This window comes from Crotalus tigris, unplaced genomic scaffold (genome assembly GCF_016545835.1).
Source record: "Crotalus tigris isolate CLP2741 ecotype Arizona unplaced genomic scaffold, ASM1654583v1 scf7180000018160.1183395, whole genome shotgun sequence".
NCBI lineage: Eukaryota > Metazoa > Chordata > Lepidosauria > Squamata > Viperidae > Crotalus > Crotalus tigris.
The window spans coordinates 401897-425553 of record NW_024096855.1 but is presented as its reverse complement, the minus strand read 5'-3'; the positions used below and the strand labels follow the sequence as shown (position 1 = coordinate 425553).

The window sequence follows — 23657 nt, the reverse complement described above, 5'->3', positions numbered from 1 at the left end:
GGACTTGAATAACAGAAAACGTTGACTCTAGATCAGCGGTTCTCAACCTGTGGGTCGGGACCCCATTTGGGGTCGAACGACCATTTCACGGGGGTCGCCAAACAACACAGTCCATCATTTTTTTCTCCTTTTCCTTAGCTGTGCTACTCCCTTTTATTCTATTGGCTTTTGAAAACCAATAGAATAGATTCTCTTGAATAGAGTCTAATTCTATTGGCTTTCAAAAGCCAATAGGAATTGTCCAGGCTGTCTCTGCCCTGCTGAGCCCGCCAAAAGTCCCATTCTGCAAACAGTGCTGCAAGTTGTTTGCAGCGAAGGCGAGCTGTCTGGAAGTTTCCACCGCTCCCTGCTGAGCAACTACTAAAAATGTAAGTAAAAGAGGGCCAGGGATGGGAGGTGGGAGGCCGGCGAGCGCAGGGAGGGTTGCTAGCGCGCGTGGGGCCCGGCGGGTGCCTTACTTCCCTTGGGCTGGGCCAGTTGGTGGCCCAGCCAGTGGTCGGCCTGCACCGTCTCTGCCGCTTGCCAGCTACGCCTCGGCCGGCGCAGGGGGCGGCACCACGCATGCGCAGCGCTCCCGGGCAGGGAAAGTCCTTGATTTACGACCGGTTGGGTAGTCCTCGACTTACGACTGGTTGGGTAGTCCTCGACTTACGACTGGTTGGGGGTCGCGGCATTAAAAAGGTTGAGAACCACTGCTCTAGATAACATTCCACAAGTGGCAAATTTATGGGTTACGTTAGTTTCCCAGCTGGGTTTGTATCTTTCTTAAAATTTGCAAGTATATGAAGGACTTTCAGAATACACTCTCTATTGTGTACAGTAGTTGCTGAGAAAGCAAGGTCTCACATACCAAAGAAGTGGCCTTCACTAAGAAGAGAAAAACATGCATTCTTAAATTTAAACAAGAGGCTAAGACTGCCATGTTAAAAGTGCCAATAATAACGCCTAAAATTTGAAGCAATAGTGGAAGAAAGCTTTTCTCTCATTGCGTGGAGAAACTGGATCCCAGTGACTAACATAACTTTTTCTGAAATTCAAGTAAGTAGACTTGAAATGTGCAGGTAAAAGTTCAAAGGAACCTCTTGTTAACTCTGAGGGTTATCAGAATCTCTTGTGAAAAAATGTTTGGTAACATTTAGCATTGCAATATGGAGCATATACTATTATTTTATTATGAGATTAAATCATACCTTCATAGGAGTGAAAGAGACAGGTGGGGGGGTGCATTATAAGGGTTGGCCATACTACAAACATGATCAGAAACATTGTGGAAGATCCAAGAGAAGCCAGTTCTCAGACATAGTTACTCTCATTTTTCTTGACTAATTTGTTTCTACACAAACAGCAGAAAGAAGGGAGCAAAACAAGATGCTTTTCTATGCCATCCTCTCTAGATTTTTTCTTTCCTATCATACATGACTGAAGACCTCTAGTTAAAAAAATGAGACTGAATGCAATTTTGAGTGACCAAAAGGCAGAAAAAAGTATGAATCGATACCCAGAGTCACTTAAGTGAAATGGACTGTGTAGGAATTTGGCAAATGAAATAAATAAATTCTTCTGATCCCCCACCACCTTCTACAGTAATTCTGTAATAAAAAGTTATGTGCAAAAATTATACCTTGGCACCCAAAAAGATATCAATAGATGAGAAGAAGCAGAATGCAATAGCTGGGTCGACATGCCCAATTTCTTCTTGAATCACCATCCAGAAGGCTACAGGTTAATTCATAAATTCCCCTATTATAGTGCATTTAGTGTCCCACAGCCCCAGGGAAAGAAAGAAAAAAACTCCTAGTGATGCACAATGTTTACTCTGGTCTCTTGAAGACAATAGGAAAAGGAAAACCCCAGAGCTTACTGAAAACTGTAAAGATACAGTTTGGGAGAGCAGCAAAGGAAGGCAATCTTCGTCTGCCCTATTTTCCATAAGGGTCAAGGCATCACTGGCTGGCAAGGAGTGTTAACTCTTGACGTGGCCCAATTCCCACTTTCCTTGCCAGGAAAAGGAGGAGTGCGCCCACCACAATCTCTCCCGCCAGAGGTCACTCGTCCGGACAAATTCATCAAGCAGCTGGGCACCGCGCCTAGCTGTTCCCTCGGCCTCTTGGTGCCGCGAATCAGGAGGGGAAACCCAGCGCTTGCCCCGCTCCCTTTCCTTCCTCTCTTTCTTTCCCAAGCAGGGTCGAGGGCGGCCCTGAGAACTGCGTAACAACTAAAGCACAAGACCTCCTAACACGTGTCTCCGCTCCCAAGCGCGCCTCCTCCTGTCTCATTTTGCACCGCGCCGCAGGAGCTACCGCAGCAACCATGGGCTCGACCCCCGATAGCCACGAGATGAACGGGCTGACCACGGCAATAGTGAACGGCGATGGCAAAGACGACGCGACGCCTCCAGAGGAGGTAAGAGGCTCTCTTTCTCTCTCGGCGGGCAGGCCGAGAGGACAAAAACTGCGGCGACCGGGCGCTGCTTCTGGGCTGGAAGCTGGGCGAAGGTGCCCCGGGGGCATGGGATTCGTCAGCCGGCGCCGCGGAGGCCTACGTATCCCAAGGGCCTGGTTTCCCTGGCAGAGACAATCTTGGGCAGAGATCTCCTCTTGGCCGGGGGCACCTCCGAAGGGATGAGGGGCGCGGAGATTTCTCGTAAATCGCGTCTCGCTTTGGAATTCCTCCAAAGGCGAAGCTGGATCTTCAACCTAGGCAGCGAGGGCGAGTTTCCGGCTTTTTGATTGGGAAGGGTTGAATGCGTGAGGGTGGGCCTGCTTGGCAAGAGGCTGCTTGCTTTCCCTAGCACAGATGCCACTGGGCAGGGCGGTGGAAAGAAAGAAAAAAAGCGATGGGAGACAGCAGAATTGGAAAGACTTCTCACTAATTTACTGGAAGAGACAAACAAGTGGACGGGTGACAGTATGGCATTCTAGGAAGAAGAAACACGGTTGGACTATAATAAATTCACAGCCTTAGGCTAGGGAGAGATGGACTACTAGGCTGGGTACCAGCTGGAATCTGATTGGCCCCAAGTGATTTTTTAAAACTTGATTCTGTCAGGAGGCTTGGCGATCTCATGGAAATGGGGAGCCTGTGAAATGACCGTAAGGCGTGTAAGATTTTAAATGCGCTCTCCCTGTAATGCACATAAGACTTTAAATGCGCTCGCCCATGGTTTTGTTTATTTTTGTTTTTATTTGTTTTAAGGCTTTGTTTTTACCTAATGTTTTGTCTGAATTGTGTGCTGCCTAGAATCACGAATTGTGAAATGGGCAGCTATATATATTTGACAAGTAAATATACTCTGCCCATTCTGCACTTTGAGAAAAAGTGTCTACACTGCCAAGAGAATTTCGTTCTGAGGTGTATAAATGTGTTCTAAAATGTAGAGAATTTAGTTTTTGTTTGCTTTATTTTGGAAGAAAATAATTTTATATATACCTTGACTGACTTCAGAGTATTTTTCATTACACATGAATGTGTTATGCAAGAAAGGGCTACAATCACTCATGCTTCTGTGTTTTTTAACTTTAACCTCCCAAATTAAGGAATTACAGGATCATAAAAACAGAGAGTTTATCTGCCTTCTGTGAAACTGTTTTAGAACTCCTTCAGCAGTTTTATAGAAATCACATGGTTGAGTTGAAACTGGATGTCCTTTATGCTGGGAATTACCCTGGCTCCATCCTGTCATCTGTTTTAAAAGCCAGGACTGAAAATGGGTGGGAGAAATAACAGCACTAAACATCATGTCTATAAAAATTGCTGTAGCTAATCAGTCTCTGGGAACAATACCAACTTTCTATGTCTTATCACATCAGTACAGCAAAAGGAAATTAGGGAGACAAAGATACAAACTTAGTGCAAGTGAAATCCTTTAAACTTGCCACCAAGACAGGTTTTTCTCTCATTTGCTTTCCAGTTTGGAGATGGAAAGGAATTCCATCCACATTTCAATAGGAAAGGTCTTTGGAAAGAAGATGTGCACTTCTCAGTGTAATTCTTTCAGAAACATCAAGAATGTATATGGGTTGGTGAATTAATTTCCACACATGTGGCAATGTCTCTGAGTAGGTACAGAATGCCATCCAGTTACTACAGAGAAACTGGCAAAAGGTTCTCTCTAGACATTTTGAGATAATTCCCACAATCCTTTCTGTATGGGTATAATAAATTCTAGCAGGGCCTTTTCTGGATTCTAAATCATTACTACATTACTCCATTAAAAGGATGGCCTTTAGAAGACATGTTTCCAGAAAGACTTTTTTTCCCCCAGAAATAACATGACTCCTTATTAAGATCAAAAATTCTTTGCTATTAACTCTTGGTGCTTCATAGATATTGTACTTTAAGAGGACAGCTATGTGGTGCTGGTGATGAAACATTGTGGTAAAACATCGAGACCAGTCTAGTACACTACTTTTTCCCATTAACTAATTTTAATAAAATGCATTAGCTGAAAAAGGTGCTACCAGATTCCTTCTGACTTTTTTGCTTTTAAATGAGAAAGGAAATTACTGATTGATGACTCTAATTCTCAACAGGTTCTCTCTTGATTACCAGGATCTGCAATGTGGAGGCTGTGGGTGCCATGTTATCCACAACACCCCAATTTACAATCTCTCTCTCTCTCTCTCTCTCTCTCTCTCTCTCTCACACACACACACACACACACACACACACACACACACAGAGAGAGAGAGAGAGAGAGAGAGAGAGAGAGAGAGAGAGAGAGAGACAGAGACAGAGACAGAGACAGAGACAAAGACAGAGAGACAGACATTAAAAAATTTTAAAGGCCCAAATCTCACATGATCTTAGTATACTTGCCTGAAATCTAATGTGATATACACTGAGAATGTATCTTGGAATGAGCATGCTGAAATCTTGTGAGATTTGATTATCTTATAAGTTTTACGCTTTAATTTCTATGGTTTCCATGCTATCTTCTTTCTTCATCAAGAAGTTTGTTTATTTCAGTTTAGATCCATGCCTCATAATCACACATTAAATAATTTCCTTTTTCAAATGGAGGTAATCTGGAAGCAGAGATAGTCCTCAACTTACAACAGTAATGGTCATTAAGCAAACACAGGGGTCATTAAAGATGGCTTCTCTTGATTTACCATTCACTTAGTGACCATTTGAAATTAAAATGGCACTGAAAAAAATAACTTGCCACCAATCCTCACATTTAGAACCATTGTAGCATTGCCATAGTCACATGATCAAAATTCGGGGAGTGCTTGGCAACAGGCATGTACTTATAACAGTTGAGAATTAGAGATAGTCATCAGTCAGTAATTATAACAGTTACAGCATCCTCCAGTTATGTAACCACCATTTGCCATCTTCCCAGCTGGTTTTTGACAAGCAAAGTCAATGGACAAAACCAGATTTACTTAATGATCACCTGATTCATTTGACAACTGCAGTGATTTGCTTAACAACTGTGGCAAAAAAGGTCATAAAATCAGACATAATGCATGTTAACAACTACCTTGCTTGGTACCAATTGTGGTCATAAGTTGAGGACTACCTGTAAGTTGACATGCTCATGAAATCAAGAGTCAAGTTTGACATGATAAGACTCTACTAAAACATCAGCTGTGTTGAATATTGTAGAGACATTGAAAATACATGTTTGTCTTATAGCATATCAGAATTTAAATGATTGCACAACAAGAGTATAACTCAGGTATATCTGAAACCAAATGGATGTTATCTTGTAAGAAAAAAAACATATTTAGATTGGATCACAGTTACAAGGATTCTACAAAAGGCTCTTCATGTCCATCATCTCTGAAGCAAATTTCAATTTCAGAAAAAATATTACTTATTTCTTAGATTCAATCATTCACTCCACTTAGCTTTCATCACTCATGAAATATCAAGCTCAAGCTGAGAGGTTATAGGTTATATTTCTCCAAACACCTTATCTACATCCTCACAGGTTAAATTTATTGCCTATTTGGTACCAAATAGGAAATAATTTCTGAGAGATTGTCAAGAGATAGGACTTGCCAGATGGTGTGTTTGAGCATTTGACAGAACTATGACATCTGTAAAAAGTTTGTTTATGTACTGTTTTTTACATAACTGGCTGCTTCTTAGTTGGGTGATTTTGATTCTCAGTGAATTATGCCAGCCAGAAGAGAAATTAGAAAATGCACATGTCATAGCATTATTAATCCTATGACTCAGACTCTTGTTTACTTTCTCCACTTACCCAGCTGTTTCATGTTCAGGCAGAAGTGATATTATAATAATTGACAAGCCACAACAAGATTTTACAGAATTTTTATAATGTCTCCCAAGAGAATTTCATTATTGGGGTTGATGTCTCCTAATATCTGAAACATTTTTGAATTACCATTCCAACAAGATGGCTTCTCTTTTTAAAACTGAATTGCTTATATGTTGCATCATCTCCTTGCCTTGTGAGTTCTTTTGATCACAGGGGCAAATGGCAAAGATAGAAAAGGGAAAAAGATCTAATCTATTCTTAAACTAGTTAAATTAGTTACATAAAGAATGCTGTATCAGCAGATTTAAATTTGGAGGTGGAGGATATTGTAATCAATACGAACCTCTGGGCTGACCACAACCCAATTAGAATCAGATGGAAAGGGCAAAAAAGAATAAAGAGATGGACCCTGAAAAGAGCAATCCTAAAACATAAAGAATTCAAATTGAAATTGGAAGAACAAATGGATCTGTTTTTTAAGACAAATAAAAAGGAAGACACGAATTGCCAAAATTTATGGGACACAGCCAAAGCTTATATGAGAGGTGTCGCAATTTCTTATATGGCCAGGGAAAACAAAATTAAGATACAGCAACAAAGAAATTTAGAAGAAGAACTGAGTAGAGCTGAGGAAAGTTTATAAAAGGAACCACAAAGACGCGATCTGAAACAACAGATAGACCTAATTAAACACAAGATGAATATCACTGAAAAGGAAGAACTAGGACAGCAGATAAAACGTACCAAACAAAATTTTTTTGAAAACGCCAATAAACCAGGGAGATGGTTGGCTTACAAAATAAAGAAACACAATAACAAAAAGAGGATTAGTAAATTATATAATGTAGAAGGTGATATGGTATACCAGAATGAAGGAAAGAAATTAGTGGCATATGAGTTCTATAAGAACCTATACAAAGATGATGAACGGAAAAATAATGACGATATTCTAAAATATTTGCAAACAGCTGATTTACCAAAAGTTCCAGAAGAGTTTAAAAATTTGTTGAATAAAGAGGTTACACCCGTAGAACTTTCAGAGGCAATCAAGAAACAAAAAAACAACAAAGCCCCAGGTGCAGATGGTCTACCCGTAGAAACATATAAAATCTTACAAGAATCTTTAAGTCCAATATTGATGGAACTATTTAACGAGGTCTTAAAAAAGGCCAAAATACCAGCCTCATGGGAAGAAGCTCTTCTCACCCTGATTCCTAAGGAAAATTCAGACCTGACACTTATTAAAAACTATAGGCCTATTTCATTATTAAATTCGGACTATAAGATTTTTATGGCCATAATGGCTCAAAGACTTGAAAGATTCTTAGTAGATTTTATACACTCAGATCAAAATGGCTTCTTATCTAAAAGATACATAAGAAATAATGTTAGGATTGTTTTGGGTGTATTGGAGTATTATGAGGTCCACAATGAAAAGCAAATGGGTTTAATTTTTCTTGACACACAAAAAGCATTCGATAACGTGAAATGGGACTTTATGCTCAATCAATTGGTGTATATGGACTTTGGGGAAAATTTCACAAATATGTTTAAATCAGTCTACTTCAAACAGGCAGCAAAAGTAATAATTAATGGAGAAACAGCTGAAAGCTTCCAGATTCAAAAAGGCACAAGGCAAGATTGCCCATTATCGCCATTATTGTTTGTACTGTCCCTGGAGGTACTAATTAGAGTGATTCGGAAAGATGAATAGATCAAAGGACTAGAGATTAAGAGAGAAATGTTCAAAACGCAAGCCTTTGCAGACAATCTTGTTTTCATAATCGAAGAGCCACTACAATCAGGGACTAGATTGATGGAAGTACTGAGTATATACGGGGAAATAGCAGGCCTAAAGATAAATAAAGAAAAAACTAAAATGCTTGTTAAGAACATGACTAAAACACAGAAAAATGAACTAGTTGACAGAATAGGCATCCAGATCACGAAAAAAATAAGATATTTAGGGATACAGTTAACAGCTAGGTGTGCCACACTTAAAAGAGATAATTATGATAAATTAATGGAACAGATTAACATTGATTTAGATATTTGGACCAACTTGCAGCTCTCTTTTATGGGCAGAATTGCCGTAATTAAAATAAATGTGTTACCCAAAATTTTATTTTTGTTTCAATGTATACCCATTAAATTAGATAAGAAATTCTTTCAAAATTTTAACCAAATCATACTCAAATTTATTTGGCAAGGGAAAAAAGCAAAGATCAAATTAAAATTGCTGCAAGATTCGAAGGAAAGGGGTGGACTTGGCCTCCCTGACCTGGAAAAATACTATCAGGCCATAGTATTATTATGGGTGCGGGATTGGATACTATTGAAGAATAGGAGACTATTAAGTCTGGAAGGTCATGATTTACAGATAGGATGGCATGCTATGTTATGGGATCAGAAATATAAGACCCACAAATATTTTCAGAGGCATAACATCAGACAAGCTCTAATAGACGTCTGGATCAAAACCTGGCAACCAAATTATATGTAAGTCCCCAGCTGGATTTCAATGTTAGAAATGCATATACACCCAAAGTTTATTCAATTAGGGAAAGTTATAACATATAAAAATGTATTGGATGAGAAAGGGGAACCGAAATCCAGGAGAAATCTTCAAGACGAAGGGATAGAATTAGAATGGTGGGCATATCTTCAATCACAGTCAAGATATTGGAAAGACAAAAAAGAGTTGGGTAGGACTTCCGGTGGATCTGCGCGGCGATGGCGGCTACTTTGTAGCCGTCCTCCTGGGTAAGTGTAATGAATCGCTATGAACAGCGTACATTAGCTGTTCTGCGGTTCAAAATCCCCCTCCTGGGCAAAGAGGGGGGAAGAGGGTTGTCTGAATAGTGGTAGAGCCTCTTATGTACCCCCAATTTCTTTTTTTGGGGGTGACAGAGTGCTCCCACGGAGTTCAGACTGTCTCCGCTTCCCAGCTGCTTTTGTCCCTAGGGACAAAACAAGCCGTTGTAACCACCTCCGCGCTTAAAGGGACCTGGTGAGTTTTTTTTAGAAGCGGACAGAGTTGATTAGAGGATTTACTTTTTGCTTTCTTTGATTTTATATGTATTTTAAGCTTAAAGGTTTATTTTCATGTTTATATTCTCTCCTTTTACTTTTTACTTTGTGCTGAAAGGGAAAGTAAAATGGCGATCGGCAGACTTTCTAGCGTTTTTTTTTGGGGGGGAAGTTAGAATGGCGATCGGCTTCTCTTACTTTCTCTTTTTTTTTCTTCTTTTTAATGATTGGATGGATTTTAGAAGCATTATTATTTTTGTTGTTTAATTTTTTAAACATTATTGTTTCTGTTTGACTTTTTTGCTTTGTCTTTTGTACTTTTAAAAGGCAGGCTTTTTGGTGTTTTTTCTTCCCCCTTTTTAATGATTGGAACGGATACTTTAATTTCTTTTTTCTTTTTTCTTCTTTTTTAACTCCCCCTTTTTTATTATTTTAAATTTTTGTAATTCTCAAGAAGGAGTAAAGTTTTTTTTTTTTTTAAGATGGCTCCAAAGCGTCTAGGGACTCTTACAGTTCCTAAATCAATAGTTTCACCCTCTTCTGTGGTTCAACCAACAATCATGAAGGATTTGCAAGATATGATGGGAAATCTCACAATTCAAATTAGGGCAGAAATGAAAAAGATTTTAGAGGAAAATAACAAGATTTTGAGGCAAGACATAGTTTTGGCTTTAAAAGGAGTTGCTTCTGTTATTGAAAAGTTGAACTCCCGTGTGGAAGAAGTAGCTGAAAAAGTGGAATTAATGAAGGGAAAAATTGAAAGTATGGAAAAAGAAATGGAAAATGAGATTCTTATGCTTCAATATGGACAAATGGAATATGCCTTAAGAATTAGAGGCTTGGGAGAATCCTTGCAAGGAGATCTGAAAGAGATGGTTGCAAAGGACTTTGCTGTGATTTTGAATAAAGAAAAAAAAGAAATACTTAGTGAAATTGAAAAATTATTTCGAGTTAACTCTGTGGTGGCAGTGCAAAAGAATTTGCCAAGAGATGTGGTAATCTACTTTGGGAAAAGATCTCTACGCAATGAAATTTTACAAGCTTTTTATAAAAAGAGATTTCAAATCGCTTCACAAGATGTTATAATTTTAAAGGAGATCCCATCTAAAATTTTAAGAAGAAGAAAGGAGTTTGCTTTTTTAGCAAATGAACTTAAAAAGAGACGAATTTCGTTCAGATGGGATGTTCCGATTGGAATGGTGGTGAATTACCTGGGGATATCTTATAGACTTAATACTGCTTCTCAAGCAAAAGATTTTTATACTTTGGTCCTGGGGTATGTTCATCGTCACCTATTAAGTTTAAAACCTTGGAAGAAAAGAATGCAGAAGTACAGTTTGAAGACTTTAAAATTGGGGAACCACTGCCTGAGAGGTCTCAACATGTTCAGATTGAGGAGCAGAAGATAACTTGTGTAGCATATAACTGTAAAGAAAAGCAACAACAGAAGAAGATCAAGGAAGCTTCACATCTAGTGGTTTCTGAATCTGTGGGAGAAGCAAGACTTATAAAGCCTCTGGAGCAATCTTCAAGGATGGAATTGTTGTCTGAAATGAAAAATGGGAAATCTCAGCTTGAGGAGTCTCAACAAGTTGAGAGGAAGGGGCAGAAGACAATTCGTGCAACACATAATTATAAAGAAAAAGACCAACAGAATAAGGAGTTTAAGGAATCCCCACATGTATTGGCTTCTGAGTTGTTGGGAGATTCAGAAATTTTGAAGGAATCCTTAAAGGCAGATCTCAAAGAATTTCTCTTGAGTTTGATAAAAATTAGAGAATGATAAGGATGGAGAATGAAAATGGACAATCGAGATTGATGGAATTTGTTATTGGTGAAGATTTAAATTTTTAATGTGTTTATTGTGGATGGAATTTGTTATTGATAAAGATTTAAATGTGTATAAGGGATTTCTTAAGTTTTAAGTAATGTTTAAATTTGTGTTTTGGGGGAGTTTATAAAAATGATAATAATATTAGCATGATATTAGAAGGTTTGGAGTATACTATAATGTGTTTAGTGTTTGGGTTTATTTTTTTTCTAATCATTATTATTATTATTTTTAAGATGGAACTTGATTAAATGTGTATAAGAGGACTCTAAGGTTTTAAGTTTTAAGTAATGTTTAAATCTGTGTTTTGGAGGGAGTATAACTCGTTTAATTAAACGTATTTAGATTTGTTTATGATTTAAATTAGATTTTATATTATAGTTATAGATGTTCAAAGAAAGTAGTGTTTAAAATTGTGTTCTGGGAGGAACTTATATAGAATGATGGATAATATTATAAGTATGATTAGAAGATGTTTAGAGTATATTATAATGTGCTTAATGATTATTACTTTCTAGAGATAATCTATTTAATTTAAAATATCTAGACTTGTTTAGGATTTATATGTGTTTTAAGTTTTATATGTGTTTTAAGTTTTTTCTTTTTTTCTTTTTTTTCTTCGAAATATTTTGGATAAGCCTGTAATCAACTCTGGGAGGTCCAGGGGAGGGTTAGGGAGGTTTGGGGAGTTGGGGGAGGGTACGGGAGGCTGGGGGGGTTTGGGGAGGGGATTTGTCTTGTAAAATTTCAAAAATTTTCAATAAAAAAAAAAGAGTTGGGTATAAAAATAGAGTCGACAGGGCTGGACAAAATACTATTAGGAACTGAGGGCAAAATGATTAAAAAACTATATCATTATCTGTTAGATCAGGCAATGTATGAGGAACAGGTGAAAGAAACCATGTTAACGTGGATCAGGGATCTTGGTCTTAAGTTTGACCTGCACATCTGGCAAGAACTATGGGTAAGAAATAGGAAGCTTACCTTGGCCACCTCCTACAAAGAAAATCCCTACAAAATGTTCTATAGATGGCATCTCCCACTCACAAGGTTAGCCAAAATGGGTCCAAATTACTCATCTACGTGCTGGAAATGCAAATTGGCAACAGGGACCTATTACCATATGTGGTGGGAGTGCTCAAAAGCTTGTGATTTCTGGAATAAGATAAAAATGGCTGGAAGAAATATTAAGGATAGAGATAGAGCTAAAACCAGAACTTTTCCTATTAGGCATAACTACACGGAAATACGATAAAGCAACATTTTACCTGACGTTACATATTCTCACTGCTGCTAGTTTGGCGTACGCACAAAATTGGAGGAATAAAGAAACTCCATCAGAAGAAGAGATTCTGTACAAAATACTATTGTGTGCCGATATAGATAGGCTCACAATGGAAATGAAGGACAAGACTGAGTTAGATTATTTTGAAATCAGGGACAAATTCTATTACTGTTGTGAGTCAAGGAGGACTGTCCAGGTTATAATCTAGTGTTAAGATAGAAATATATATAATTGTATGTTAGTAACTAGAGAAAGGAATTAGACATTGTATAAAAAAGTATGTATGTATATATAAAGATAAAGAATTATATGTAAGAAGAGGATCAAACTGTTAGAAATTCTTATACTGGAATGTTACGTTATGTCCACTTTTTTAAACTGTATTATAAATAAAAAACTTTTTAATGCTATATCAGTATTCTTTAATAAGAAAATACCTTGCACCCAAGTATATTTTTTTCTGTTTTTGAAGAGAATCCAGCTGTGTTGCCAATTAATTAAGCAATATATGTAAATATGCTAAGGAGCACGTTGTCTAATAAGGGCTCCCATTGAATTCAAATTCCAAATTTATAAATAGTCCAATTCTGATACTACATGCATTCAGTTTCAATGCCTTTGGGCTGGTCTGTTTTGCAGCTTTCTGTTTTATTCCAGGAAGCTGCAAAGGCCAAACTTGGGACTGGGGATTACCAGCCTTCTAGTAAAAGTAGGACATGTCCTCCTTTTGGTTCTCATGTCCTCAGTCTGGCAGGTTTAGTCTTAAAATCAAATATTGTCCAGCTGTCTGAGTAGGTTTTCTTCAGAAAAGTTAACAAGCTCTGATTTATGACCTTAATTAGTTCATTAGTAGGAGCCAGCCAACTGAAAGCTTTTGCCTCTTAGCTGGTCTGGTAGATTCCTATAATTGAAAAGCCAGCCTTTCTAATGTTGGAGAATGTCATTTCATATATGTCATTTCATATATGTATGTATGTATGTATGTATGTATGTATTATAGAATGTCATTTCATATATGTGTGTGTGTGTGTGTGTGTGTGTGTGTGTGTGTATAGGTCTTTGGTTGTTCGGGTTTTCTCCCGCATAAAATTGGAAGTGTCTTGGCGACATTTCGACGAAGTCCCATTCATCATCTTCAGGTTGGTGTTTTCATCTTCGAGGAGCAAGCTTTGCTCCTCGAAGCACAAAGCTGAAAACACCAGCCTGAAGATGACGAATGGGACTTCGTCGAAACGTCGCCAAGACACTTCCAATTTTACGTGGGAGAAAACCCGAACAACCAAAGACCTACATACAAACACCCGCGAAAACCTCAGAAAACATATATATATATATATATATATATATATATATATATATATATATATATATATATATAGGCCTAAGTACATTTTTTTCATTTTTTTCACTATAATTTAATGCCACGAAAGTTAAATAGTGTATGCTCTTTTCTCTCCCCATTTATTTTCCTTTCCAATTGTTGATTTTTTCCTTTGCCTGTTCAGACCGCTGATAATCCTATCCAAAGAGTATCTCCATTGTAATAGCTTTAACAGCTGGAAACAGTCTCAGTGAGATGGATTCTTCATAAAACATGTACTGTCATATAATTGTGCAACTGTCCTATTTCAGGATGAAATGACTTAGTCCAGGCATGAAAATTGTCTGTGCCATGTGGAAAAAATCATATAATAGTGATGCTTCATCTGTGATGGAATGAATAATCCATCTTCTGAGGGCTACTTTCAACTTCCTTTCTGTGATGAAGGAGTTGTGTAGACAAATTGCAGATTTGGCATTTTATAGTTGAAGAGCTTGGATGTCCTATAAAGCAAATTCTGCAGAGAGGAAAACATTAAAAGGCATTTTTTTTTTGCAGAGTAGAATTTGATTAAACATTTTAATGGCTTTTTATGTAAATGAAAATGTCTGCCTCACATTTAACTATGGTGTTGATAGTGATAATTCCTAGAAAGAACACTTAATTGCTACCATAGCATGTTAAAATATCTAAATGAAAAGTAGATATGAATGGACTTAAATTCTAAGAAGCAGTCATTGTGGTAATTAGACAATTGAGATTTCCCATTTAAAACTACATTAAGGCACTTAAAGATGTTTTCATTTAATTTGTCTTTTTTTTTGAGGTAAGAATAAAAAAGTAACATATAAAATATATATGTTTCCCATTTAAAACTACATTAAGGCACTTAAAGATGTTTTCATTTAATTTGTCTTTTTTTTTTGAGGTAAGAATAAAGAAGTAACATATAAAATATATACGCCTAAATTCTACAACATTGTTTACAATGGATGCTTTGTCTTAAGCCAAAGTCCACATTGAAAATAAGCATAAAAACCATTTCACAGATCATACTAAGCCAGAAATGATGGAGTCAAAAACTGTGATCCTTTGGGAGGAAAGTTGGTAGTGGTAAGTTGTGTCTTGCAGGTACTTAAAAATCCAATTTCACCTACCCACCCTATTTTCAGTATTACCCTCAGACATACAGTACCTACTAGAGCAGTGGTTCTCAACCTGTGGGTCGGGACCCCGTTTGGGGTCAAACGACCATTTCACGGGGGTCGCCAAACCACGCTGTCCGCCATTTTTTTCCTTTTCCCTAGCTGTCCTACTCATTCTTACTGGTGGCCACACCCACTTGGGGGTCACCACAACATGGGGAACTGTATTATGGGGTCACGGCATTAGAAAGGTTGAGAACCACTGTACTAGAGTCTTCAAGGCAATGTAACATACTGTAGTACTATAGTGGGATGAATCCAAAGAAAGTGCTTGGTGGCTTAATGCAGGGGTCCCCAGCCCCCGGTCCATGGAGCAGTACCGGGCTGTGGCATGCCAGCAACTGGTCTGCACAAACAAGCAAAGCCCCATCCATGACATGCAGCAGCACACAAAACCACACACCTTCCGATCTGTGGAAAAACCTTTCTCCACGGAACGGGTCCCTGGTGCCCAAAAGGTTGGGGACTTCTGGCTTAGTGGAATATATGAATCCTCTTTTGATGCCATTGCTTTGAATTAAAGCTTCTTTCATAGAAGATCAATATTTCATTTTGTGGCTCTTGTTCAATGACACCCAGTCATTTTCATCTTAACCAACAAAGTTACTATTCATACAGGCTAGACCTGAGTTGTTGTATAAACACCTGTCGTCTAGGAAAAAAGTATTAAATGATGCTTTTAATATTGAAAGGGCAGTATTTACATTAGCAATAGGCTAAATGATGAAATCTCTCACTGTGGTTTAACACTTAAACTCCACCTAACCTAAAATATTAAATAAACGAACCCTTTCCTCACTGTTGCTCTTTTCTACACCTAATGGATTTTCTGACAAATATTTTCTGAAAAGAATATTAGAAAGATTTTTTTTCTGAAATGCTGCAAAGTTGGAGAAGTTGGGGAAATACTCCACTGAAGCAATATCTTGTGCAATTCTAAATATGTGTCTTAAATAGGGACACTATTTTCTGCATGTTCTGAATCTTATCTTGATTGCAAAAGCAGTCTTGAGAATGCATGCACTTATTTTTTGTGCATAATTTCAATAATTGCACTCATTGTATTAAATTTTGAATGCTAAAACGCTAATTTTCTGAGTCCAACGTGATTTTAATTCTGATCTCATTAAAAACATGTTTGATGGAAACAAGCCTGATACCAATTAGAACCATGTCCTCTTACAATGGACTTTATCATAATGAAACGTGTGAAACTTTAGAAGGAAAATATGGCAAATAACAATAGTCATACTTTGAAGGGCAATAAAATAGTTATATAAAGCTACTGCTTCAAAAATGTTGCCAGTGAACAAGTGTAAAAAAACTCCAAAGTGAAAGTGAATTTAGCAGAATAATAGAATAACAGAATTGGGAAGGACCTTAGAGGCCTTTGTGTCCAACCCCTTGCTCATTTTAGGATTAAACTGGGAATGTTAAAACAGAATGCCGAATTATAGTGCAGAAAAATGCATTGGAGGAAAAGGGAAAAATCCAGTCATAATATATTCTCATCTCATTGAAAAGATCACCGTATTTTTCCTTGCTGCTTCGTCAGGTGTATAAAAAGCAGAGCTGTGCAAAGACCCAAAAGGCTAAATGTGATTTAGAATGCATATGGGGGCACACATATTTTCTTTGTGAACTTGTTGAAGCAGATTTGTCTTTTTTTTTTCTGTGCTAGCAAGGTTGTCATGCACAATTAATTGCCTGGAAGTCCTACAAAAATGTATGTTGCATTTAAGGTATGCCTAATGACATTTTGCTCTTCAAAGCTGGTTCTCTGCAAAGTCTTACTCAATACAGAATAATAGAGTTGTTAGAACTCTTCTAGTGCAACCCCCTGCTGATGTCTTAAAAATTAAAAGGGATATCCAAATAACAAACCAAGAGAGCACCCTGAATATTTTTCCTATGTTGTAGTTATAAAAGAGACTTGTTAAAGCCTTGAAAATTTTTGTGGGAAAAGACAAAACAAAAAAATAAATAAAAAGAAATAAAATTCTAGGTCATTTGAAGGGATTAAAAATCAAGATTGTTAAAAGTAAAAAGAAGGAATATAAACTTGGTTTATTTGATCAAGTTTAAAATAGATATGTTGTTATCTCTGGTATGGACTATGGTTGACATCAGGACTGAAATAATGAGGCCTCATGAATAAGAGATGGATTGGTTATGGAAAGAAAACGTCATTTGTTCTATTTTAAGAAAAGGTGATAAATTACTAAAGTTATTTATACCCATTGTAATGAAAAGGAGTTATTTCTACATACAGTGTGAGTTTCTTTTTTACTATATTTTTATTTTTTTTCTTTTCTATTTTTCTTTCTAAAGTTGCGTTTTCAAAAGGCAACCGGACTTTGTTTTCCTTGAAGACGTTTCACTTCTCATCCAAGAAGCTTCCACAGTTCAGAAGCTTCTTGGATGAGAAGTGAAACGTCTTCAAAGAAAACGAAGGAAATCCAGTTGCCTTTTAAAAAGGCGTCTTTGGGACAACCATGACCTGGATGACCGCGACTCTCCATGGATATTTTTCTTTCTCCTTTTTCCTTTTCTGCACTTTCTTTTTTTTGTCTTTTATTTTTTATTGTTGCAATTGAAATTTTTAATAAAATTACTATTTAAAAGCCAATATTCTAAGCATATGTAGAGTGCAGGTCGCCTTGAAAAGAAAAATGCAAAAAGAAATGAAAATGAAAAAAAAAAAGAAAAATAGTATAATTTTCTTGAGTGCAGAGAACAGGCTTAACCCAGCTTTAGTGAGTGCCAACAGTCCTCTCCCACCCCCTGGGGCTTCAAGTGCTCTGCGTTGCAACCTGCACATTCACTTTGATGACTACAACAGGGAGAGCCAGGATTGTGGTCATTAAGTGGAGCAACCATGTGGGTGCCTCACTTATGGACCCCTATGACTTATCACTACATTTCTGGGCTCAGTTGTGGCTGTAAGTCAAGGACTATCTGTATCTGCTACCATTTGTTCTGTAGGACAATTGCATGCACTGGTAAGACCGTACTCTTGCATATTTTACTTCCTAGTCCTATGTCAGTATGCTTTACTCTTGGAATAATCCTTTATTTTCAGAGGGCTTATCCGTCATAAATAGAAAACAGCAGAAACAAGATGTTTGACAAAAGGATATTACAACATGCCTCTTTCCTCTGTTTGACTGTGTGTGAAAGGAACAGATAATATGGGGATTTTTTTCCACTCACTAATATTGCTATTGCGCTACATTGCTGACATTTCAATTATTTCTGTACTTTTTATACCATGTCACTCTCAGGCAGATTTACTATCTATAAACACATGGAACAATTTGTAGCTTACGTGGAAAATAAATATGGAAGGAAGTATCAAATGGGGAGAGGTCTTTTCAGCAGCTAACTATCAATAAAACACTACCACAAAAGCATTAACTCTGCAACCTGTATTTTTTTTCCTCTTTTCAAATGGGACCTGTTGCTATTTAAATATTTGATCTGATGCTCTTGTGTGACTTTTTTTTAATCTTAGTAAAATGATTAATTTAGTAAAGTGAATCTGTAAAAATTCTACAGAAATTGAAGTTAAGGGAGGAAACTGGAAACATAGAAAGTGCTTTCTGGCCTGACTTTTGTGTGTGTTTAGTAGGATGCTATTGCTAAGTGCTTGATGTTTACTGGCTAAGCCAGAAAAGAAATAGCTGCAATCTAAGCTGTTCAACAGAATGATCAGAAATATATTCTGATTTTATCAAACAAACAAACAAACAAACAAAAGGGTTTAGAAAAGAAATATATTTTCCCGCAGTAATGGGGTAGTTAAAACTTTTATAAAATAGAGAAAAAGAAGCTGTTTCCTGTCATTTTAGAATATGGGTCATGTTCAGACTCAGTTATATTCCTAGTGTGAATGCCAAATGTTTTTTCTCATCTCATCTTCCATTTTAATATATTTTTAATTAAATGTTTTTTGTTTTTTTTGGTCTCTAGATACAGGTACTTTATTTACAAATATTTAGAGAATAGCATTGTTACATTAAATGAGTACAGCATTAAATGTTTTAAGGCAGCGGTCCCCAACCTTTCCGGCTTCATATACTGGGAGAGTAAGGGATGGTTGCATGCCTGCAACCTACCTCCTATGCGTGCACAAATGAAGTGTCATGCACTCGCCTGCTGCTTGCGTGGCCCAGTTCCCAACAAGCTGTTGACTCTGTTTTAAGATATTGCAATGTAACATTGCAGAAGCCAATGCTGTGTCTCCTTAATCTGAACTGTTAAAGTCCATTTTTGCCTTCAATCCCTGTGGAAAAGTTGTTACAATTCCAAACAAACATGTAACTAATTTAAACAAGTTATTTATTTTCCCACCCCTATCATGTTTATAATGCTAAATCATTGCTGATAAATGCCTTAGAAATATTTTTGCCTTTCAGGGTCGAAGACAATGGCTACGGACAAATAGACAAATTAACATGAACCATTATGCCAATAAGAAGAGCGCAGCCGAAAGTATGTTGGATATTGCTTTGCTCATGGCCAACGCATCCCAGCTGAAAGCTGTAATGGAGCAAGGACCCACTTTCGGGTTTTATGTCCCACTGATTATTCTCATCAGCATCTCACTCGCACTTCAGATTGGAGTTGGCGTACTCCTAATATTCCTTGGTATGTATGGCACCTAAATTCTTGCTTATTTTGTGCCACAGTATAACTGTTTATGGTACTGTTTCCATTTTAACAAATACATTTTAAAAAGTATTTGATAGCCAACTCCTATTTTATAGCCTCAGTTTTTAACTATAGTTATTTTTTAGAGTTTTATATAGTTATAACTATTTTTAACTATTACACGCGGATACAACTATGGAGGTTATTTATTTATTTATTTATTTATTTAGCATATGGCATGCAATGTCAGGGAAATCTACACATGTTAGGAACAATGCAGTCCCGATAGCTTAGCATGCTAATTCATTCCGTTTGATGCTTGTGTGCCTGTCCTTGGTGCATCGCGGGAGGCAAACTAGCTTTACACCAATTAGTGGCACTTGGCTTGCTGGTTCTTCCAGACTCTTCCGCCAGTCATGCCTTGCCTTGTGTTGCGATGCCTTGCGTCTGGCCAGGTTCAGCGTTGGCTTCCACTCTCCACACATATGAACACAGCTAGTTTTTTTTTTTTTTCATTTCACCTGTGGAGGTGAAGTATAGGGACATACCCACTCGCCTCATTAGTGCATTTCACATTGTTCCATTCTTAATTCCCAAAGAGCTAAAAGAAAGACTGCCATGCCTGCCCCACGAGTTTGAATCCTTTCCTGCCAGAAAAATTGGATGGCCTATTGAGGCCATCTATACAAGTGCATCAGGCTCATGTTTATAGATGATCATCCTGACATTTGGGGAGTGCATCCAGTTATGTTCACAAGGACGTTGACCAGACTTGTCTAAGAATTTGCTTTTGCGAACAGAGAATCTAGTTATTAATAAGAGCAAAGTTGGCAATGAACACTGCATGGACTTTTGAAAATAGCAACTCTATGGAGGCTAACAATACATTAAAAATTATGCAAAAAGTAATATCAACAAAATATTTTAAAAGCCCTACAGTGGTTAAGAGCAATGTGTGTATAGTCTTTATAATTATGTAATTCTATGAAATCATTTGGTGTGAGTAATCATCCAATAGTAATACATAAGTACATAAAGACCTTGTCTCAAAGACTTTTTTTAGCACCATGAACAATGAATTTCATAATCTTTCATTTTTCAGGAAAATAATACAAAATTTCTCATGGGAGAGAAAAGATCTCCCAACATTTTCTCAGATTTCTTGTAGGATTTCTCATCTCCATTTTCAGAGTTCAGTGTGAATGAGTGACATTTTTACTTTATTTGTACAGTCTCCCATAATATGGAATTATTAATTAAATAAATGATACTAGTCCTTTCTGCTACAACAGGGAGAGCCAGAAAAAGTAACCATCATTTCAGAAACTTAAAAGGCTCGTGACAGATAGAGGGACTACATCAGGAATACGGATTTTTCCTTCTGGATCAGTTCTATTGGTTTGAATAGCAATAGCAATAGCTTATTGCTTATTCCATAGTGCTTCACAGCACTATCTGAGAGGTTTGCAGAGTCAGCCTATTGCCCCCAACAATCTGGGTCCTCCTTTTACCAACCTGAGAAGGATGGAAGGCTGAGTCAACCTCAAGCCTGTCAGTATCAAACTCCAGACTGTGGGCACAGAGTTAGCCTGCAATACTGCATTCTAATCACTGCGCCACCAAGGGTTAAATGAAAGAGAATTATTCCTTGCTAGGCCAACAGAGATGAGATGCTGTTTTAGAGACATTACCAAGGAATATTCTCACATTTGCTTGACCCATACCTCAACACAGTTCTTTCTACACTCCGATATTAGAGATAATTGGTCTTGGCGCTCTCTGTGCCAGGTGGGAAGAAAGCCTCAAAACACTCTGTTCAAGGGTAAACATTTTTCTGTCTTTGGTCAGATTCCTAATCTAGGAGGTTCTCAAAGCAAAGAGAACATAAAAGCTTTTTATTCGGACTCCTTTTAGGGCTGCACTGAAATACATACGAAAATCCCATTTACAATGAGAATGAAACTCCGGTTAGGCTAGGGCTAGGGTTAGGATTAGAGTTAGAGCACTTTGAAGTCAAGGTGGAAAGCTGGTGTGAGGGCTAGATTCTAGAAGGTTTTCAAAACAAAAAACATAACAGCTTTTCTTTTGAACTCTTTTCAGGGCTTCAGTGAAATAAATGGAAAAATACCATTGACAATGAAAATGAAAATAGTCTTAGGGTTAAGGCTAAGGTTAGGGTTAGGTCACTTCAAAGTCAGGGCTGAAAACTGGTGTTAGGACTAGATTCTAGGAGATTCTCAAAGCAAAGACAACATAACAGCTTTTCATTCGGACTCTATTATGGGCCGCAGTGAAATTTATGGGAAAATCCCATTAACAATGACAGTGAAAATAGGGTTAGGGCTAGGGTTAGGGTTAGGTCACTTTGAAGTCAAGGTCAAAAACAAGTGTTAGCATTATTGTATGGAGAAGATGGATAGAATATGTTCAGAAGAAATATGGAACTACAAAATTTCATTTATTTTATGAGTAATGGATTTGTTTATAAAATTATGATGTTAAAGTTTGAAGAGAGTTAAGGGTTAGTATGATTTTGGTTATTGTATAATTAGTAAACTTAAGTAGATTATGTTTAATATGTTTGTATAACCCTGTACTTGGCTCTGGGAAGCTGGGGGGGACGGAGGTGGGGGGAGGATGGGTTGAAGGTTAAATAGGTCAGATGTAGAAATAGTTGTTGTTGTTTTTTTGTATATAATATTGATGTTTTAACTTGGAGAGAGGAATTGCTCAGGCATTTCCCCTGGACCGCATCCGGAGTGAGAAGATAGGAGGAAGGGGAGAAGTAAGTAGGAAGGTTGAGGAGAAGGAGGAGAGGGGGAGAGTGAGGAAGAAGAGGGAAAGAGGGAAGTGAGAGAAGAGGTTAGAGGGTGGATGCGGTTTGGGGGGGAATGGGTGAGCAATACCGAAAGTTGTTGGTATAAATTTACTTTATTCTTTATCTGAAGTATTCTTTATGAATGTAATGAAAAATTGAAAATAAAAAATCTTTTACAAAAAAAAAAAAAAAACCGAGTGTGAGGGATAGAGTCTAGGACCGTGGTGGCGAACCTATGGCACGCGTATCACTGGTGGCACGCAGAACCCTCTGTGTGGGCTCATGTGCTGTCGCCCCAGTCCTAGGCCTTCACCTGGGTTTTATAAAACCTTTTCACTTTAGGCCTCTACTGCCATGTGCAAAAAAAAAAAGTTTCAATCAATCAATCAATTTCAACTTCTCACGGGAAAAAAAAAAAGATCTTGCAAAGTTGGAATTGATTGATTAAACTTTTAGTCCCACCCAGTCTGCCATTACAACCACAGCCATGCCCACCCAATGGGCCATGCCCACCCAGACACAACGATACATAAGTGGGTTTTGGGTTGCAGTTTGGGCACTCAAGTCTCTAAAAGGTTCGCCATCAATTGTTATAGTACAATTGGGATAAATATATGCCAGTTGCCAAGCTCCTGAAATTTGGTCACATGATCACAAGGATGCTGCAATAGTCCTAAGCATGAAAACTGATCATGTCACTATTTTCAATGCCGTTGCATTTACGAATGGTCACTAAATGAATGGTTGTACATTGAGGACTATCTGTATACGTTATAAACTTTAAAAAAGCTTCCTATAAGGAGGACTGGACCCAGAGTCTGAGTTTAACCCTGGCTCCAGTTTGTCTTCCAGTGAGACAATTGAAGCAGTCCCAGCCCGTAATGGAATCGGTGGGGTAGGCCGTCTACCATTTTGGACAGCCATTTGTCCAGAATGGTGTAGGCCTAGGTGGTCACCCTGGGACTATAGAATTGTAATGTAATCATCAGCTCTATGGGATTTCAGGCTAAAACATAGCCTGTTTTTTCAGGAATCATAGATTATTCATTTGCTCTGGGAAATTATACATTTGGTAGAAGATTATAGATATTTACTTTTGTGTCCAAGAAGAATAGGAAGCTCAGGAATTGCATAGAAACCTAAGAATAACATTTTTATCCCAAAGTATAGACTGAATTATACTTGTCTTCTACCAGGAATATTGTAACAAGTATTTTAGTACACTGTCATTTTCTGCATGCATACCTAGTTTACTTTGAGGTATATATTAAATAGTATT

General features: G+C 37.5%; 1 protein-coding gene across 2 annotated transcripts in view; it reads left to right on the top strand.

Moving 5' to 3' along the window:
* Positions 1 to 617: 617 nt before the first annotated feature.
* NINJ1 (ninjurin 1) overlaps positions 618 to 23657 on the top strand; it is a 34905-nt gene continuing 11865 nt past the window's right edge. The window contains exons 1-2 of one of the 2 annotated variants that reach the window (XM_039348559.1): positions 618 to 2403; positions 19326 to 19557. In XM_039348559.1, the coding sequence (XP_039204493.1) occupies positions 2311 to 2403; positions 19326 to 19557 (325 nt within the window). In that variant the 5' untranslated portion in view covers positions 618 to 2310. The remainder of the gene's footprint in view (positions 2404 to 19325; positions 19558 to 23657) is intronic. The other variant, XM_039348558.1, reaches the window with a different exon arrangement.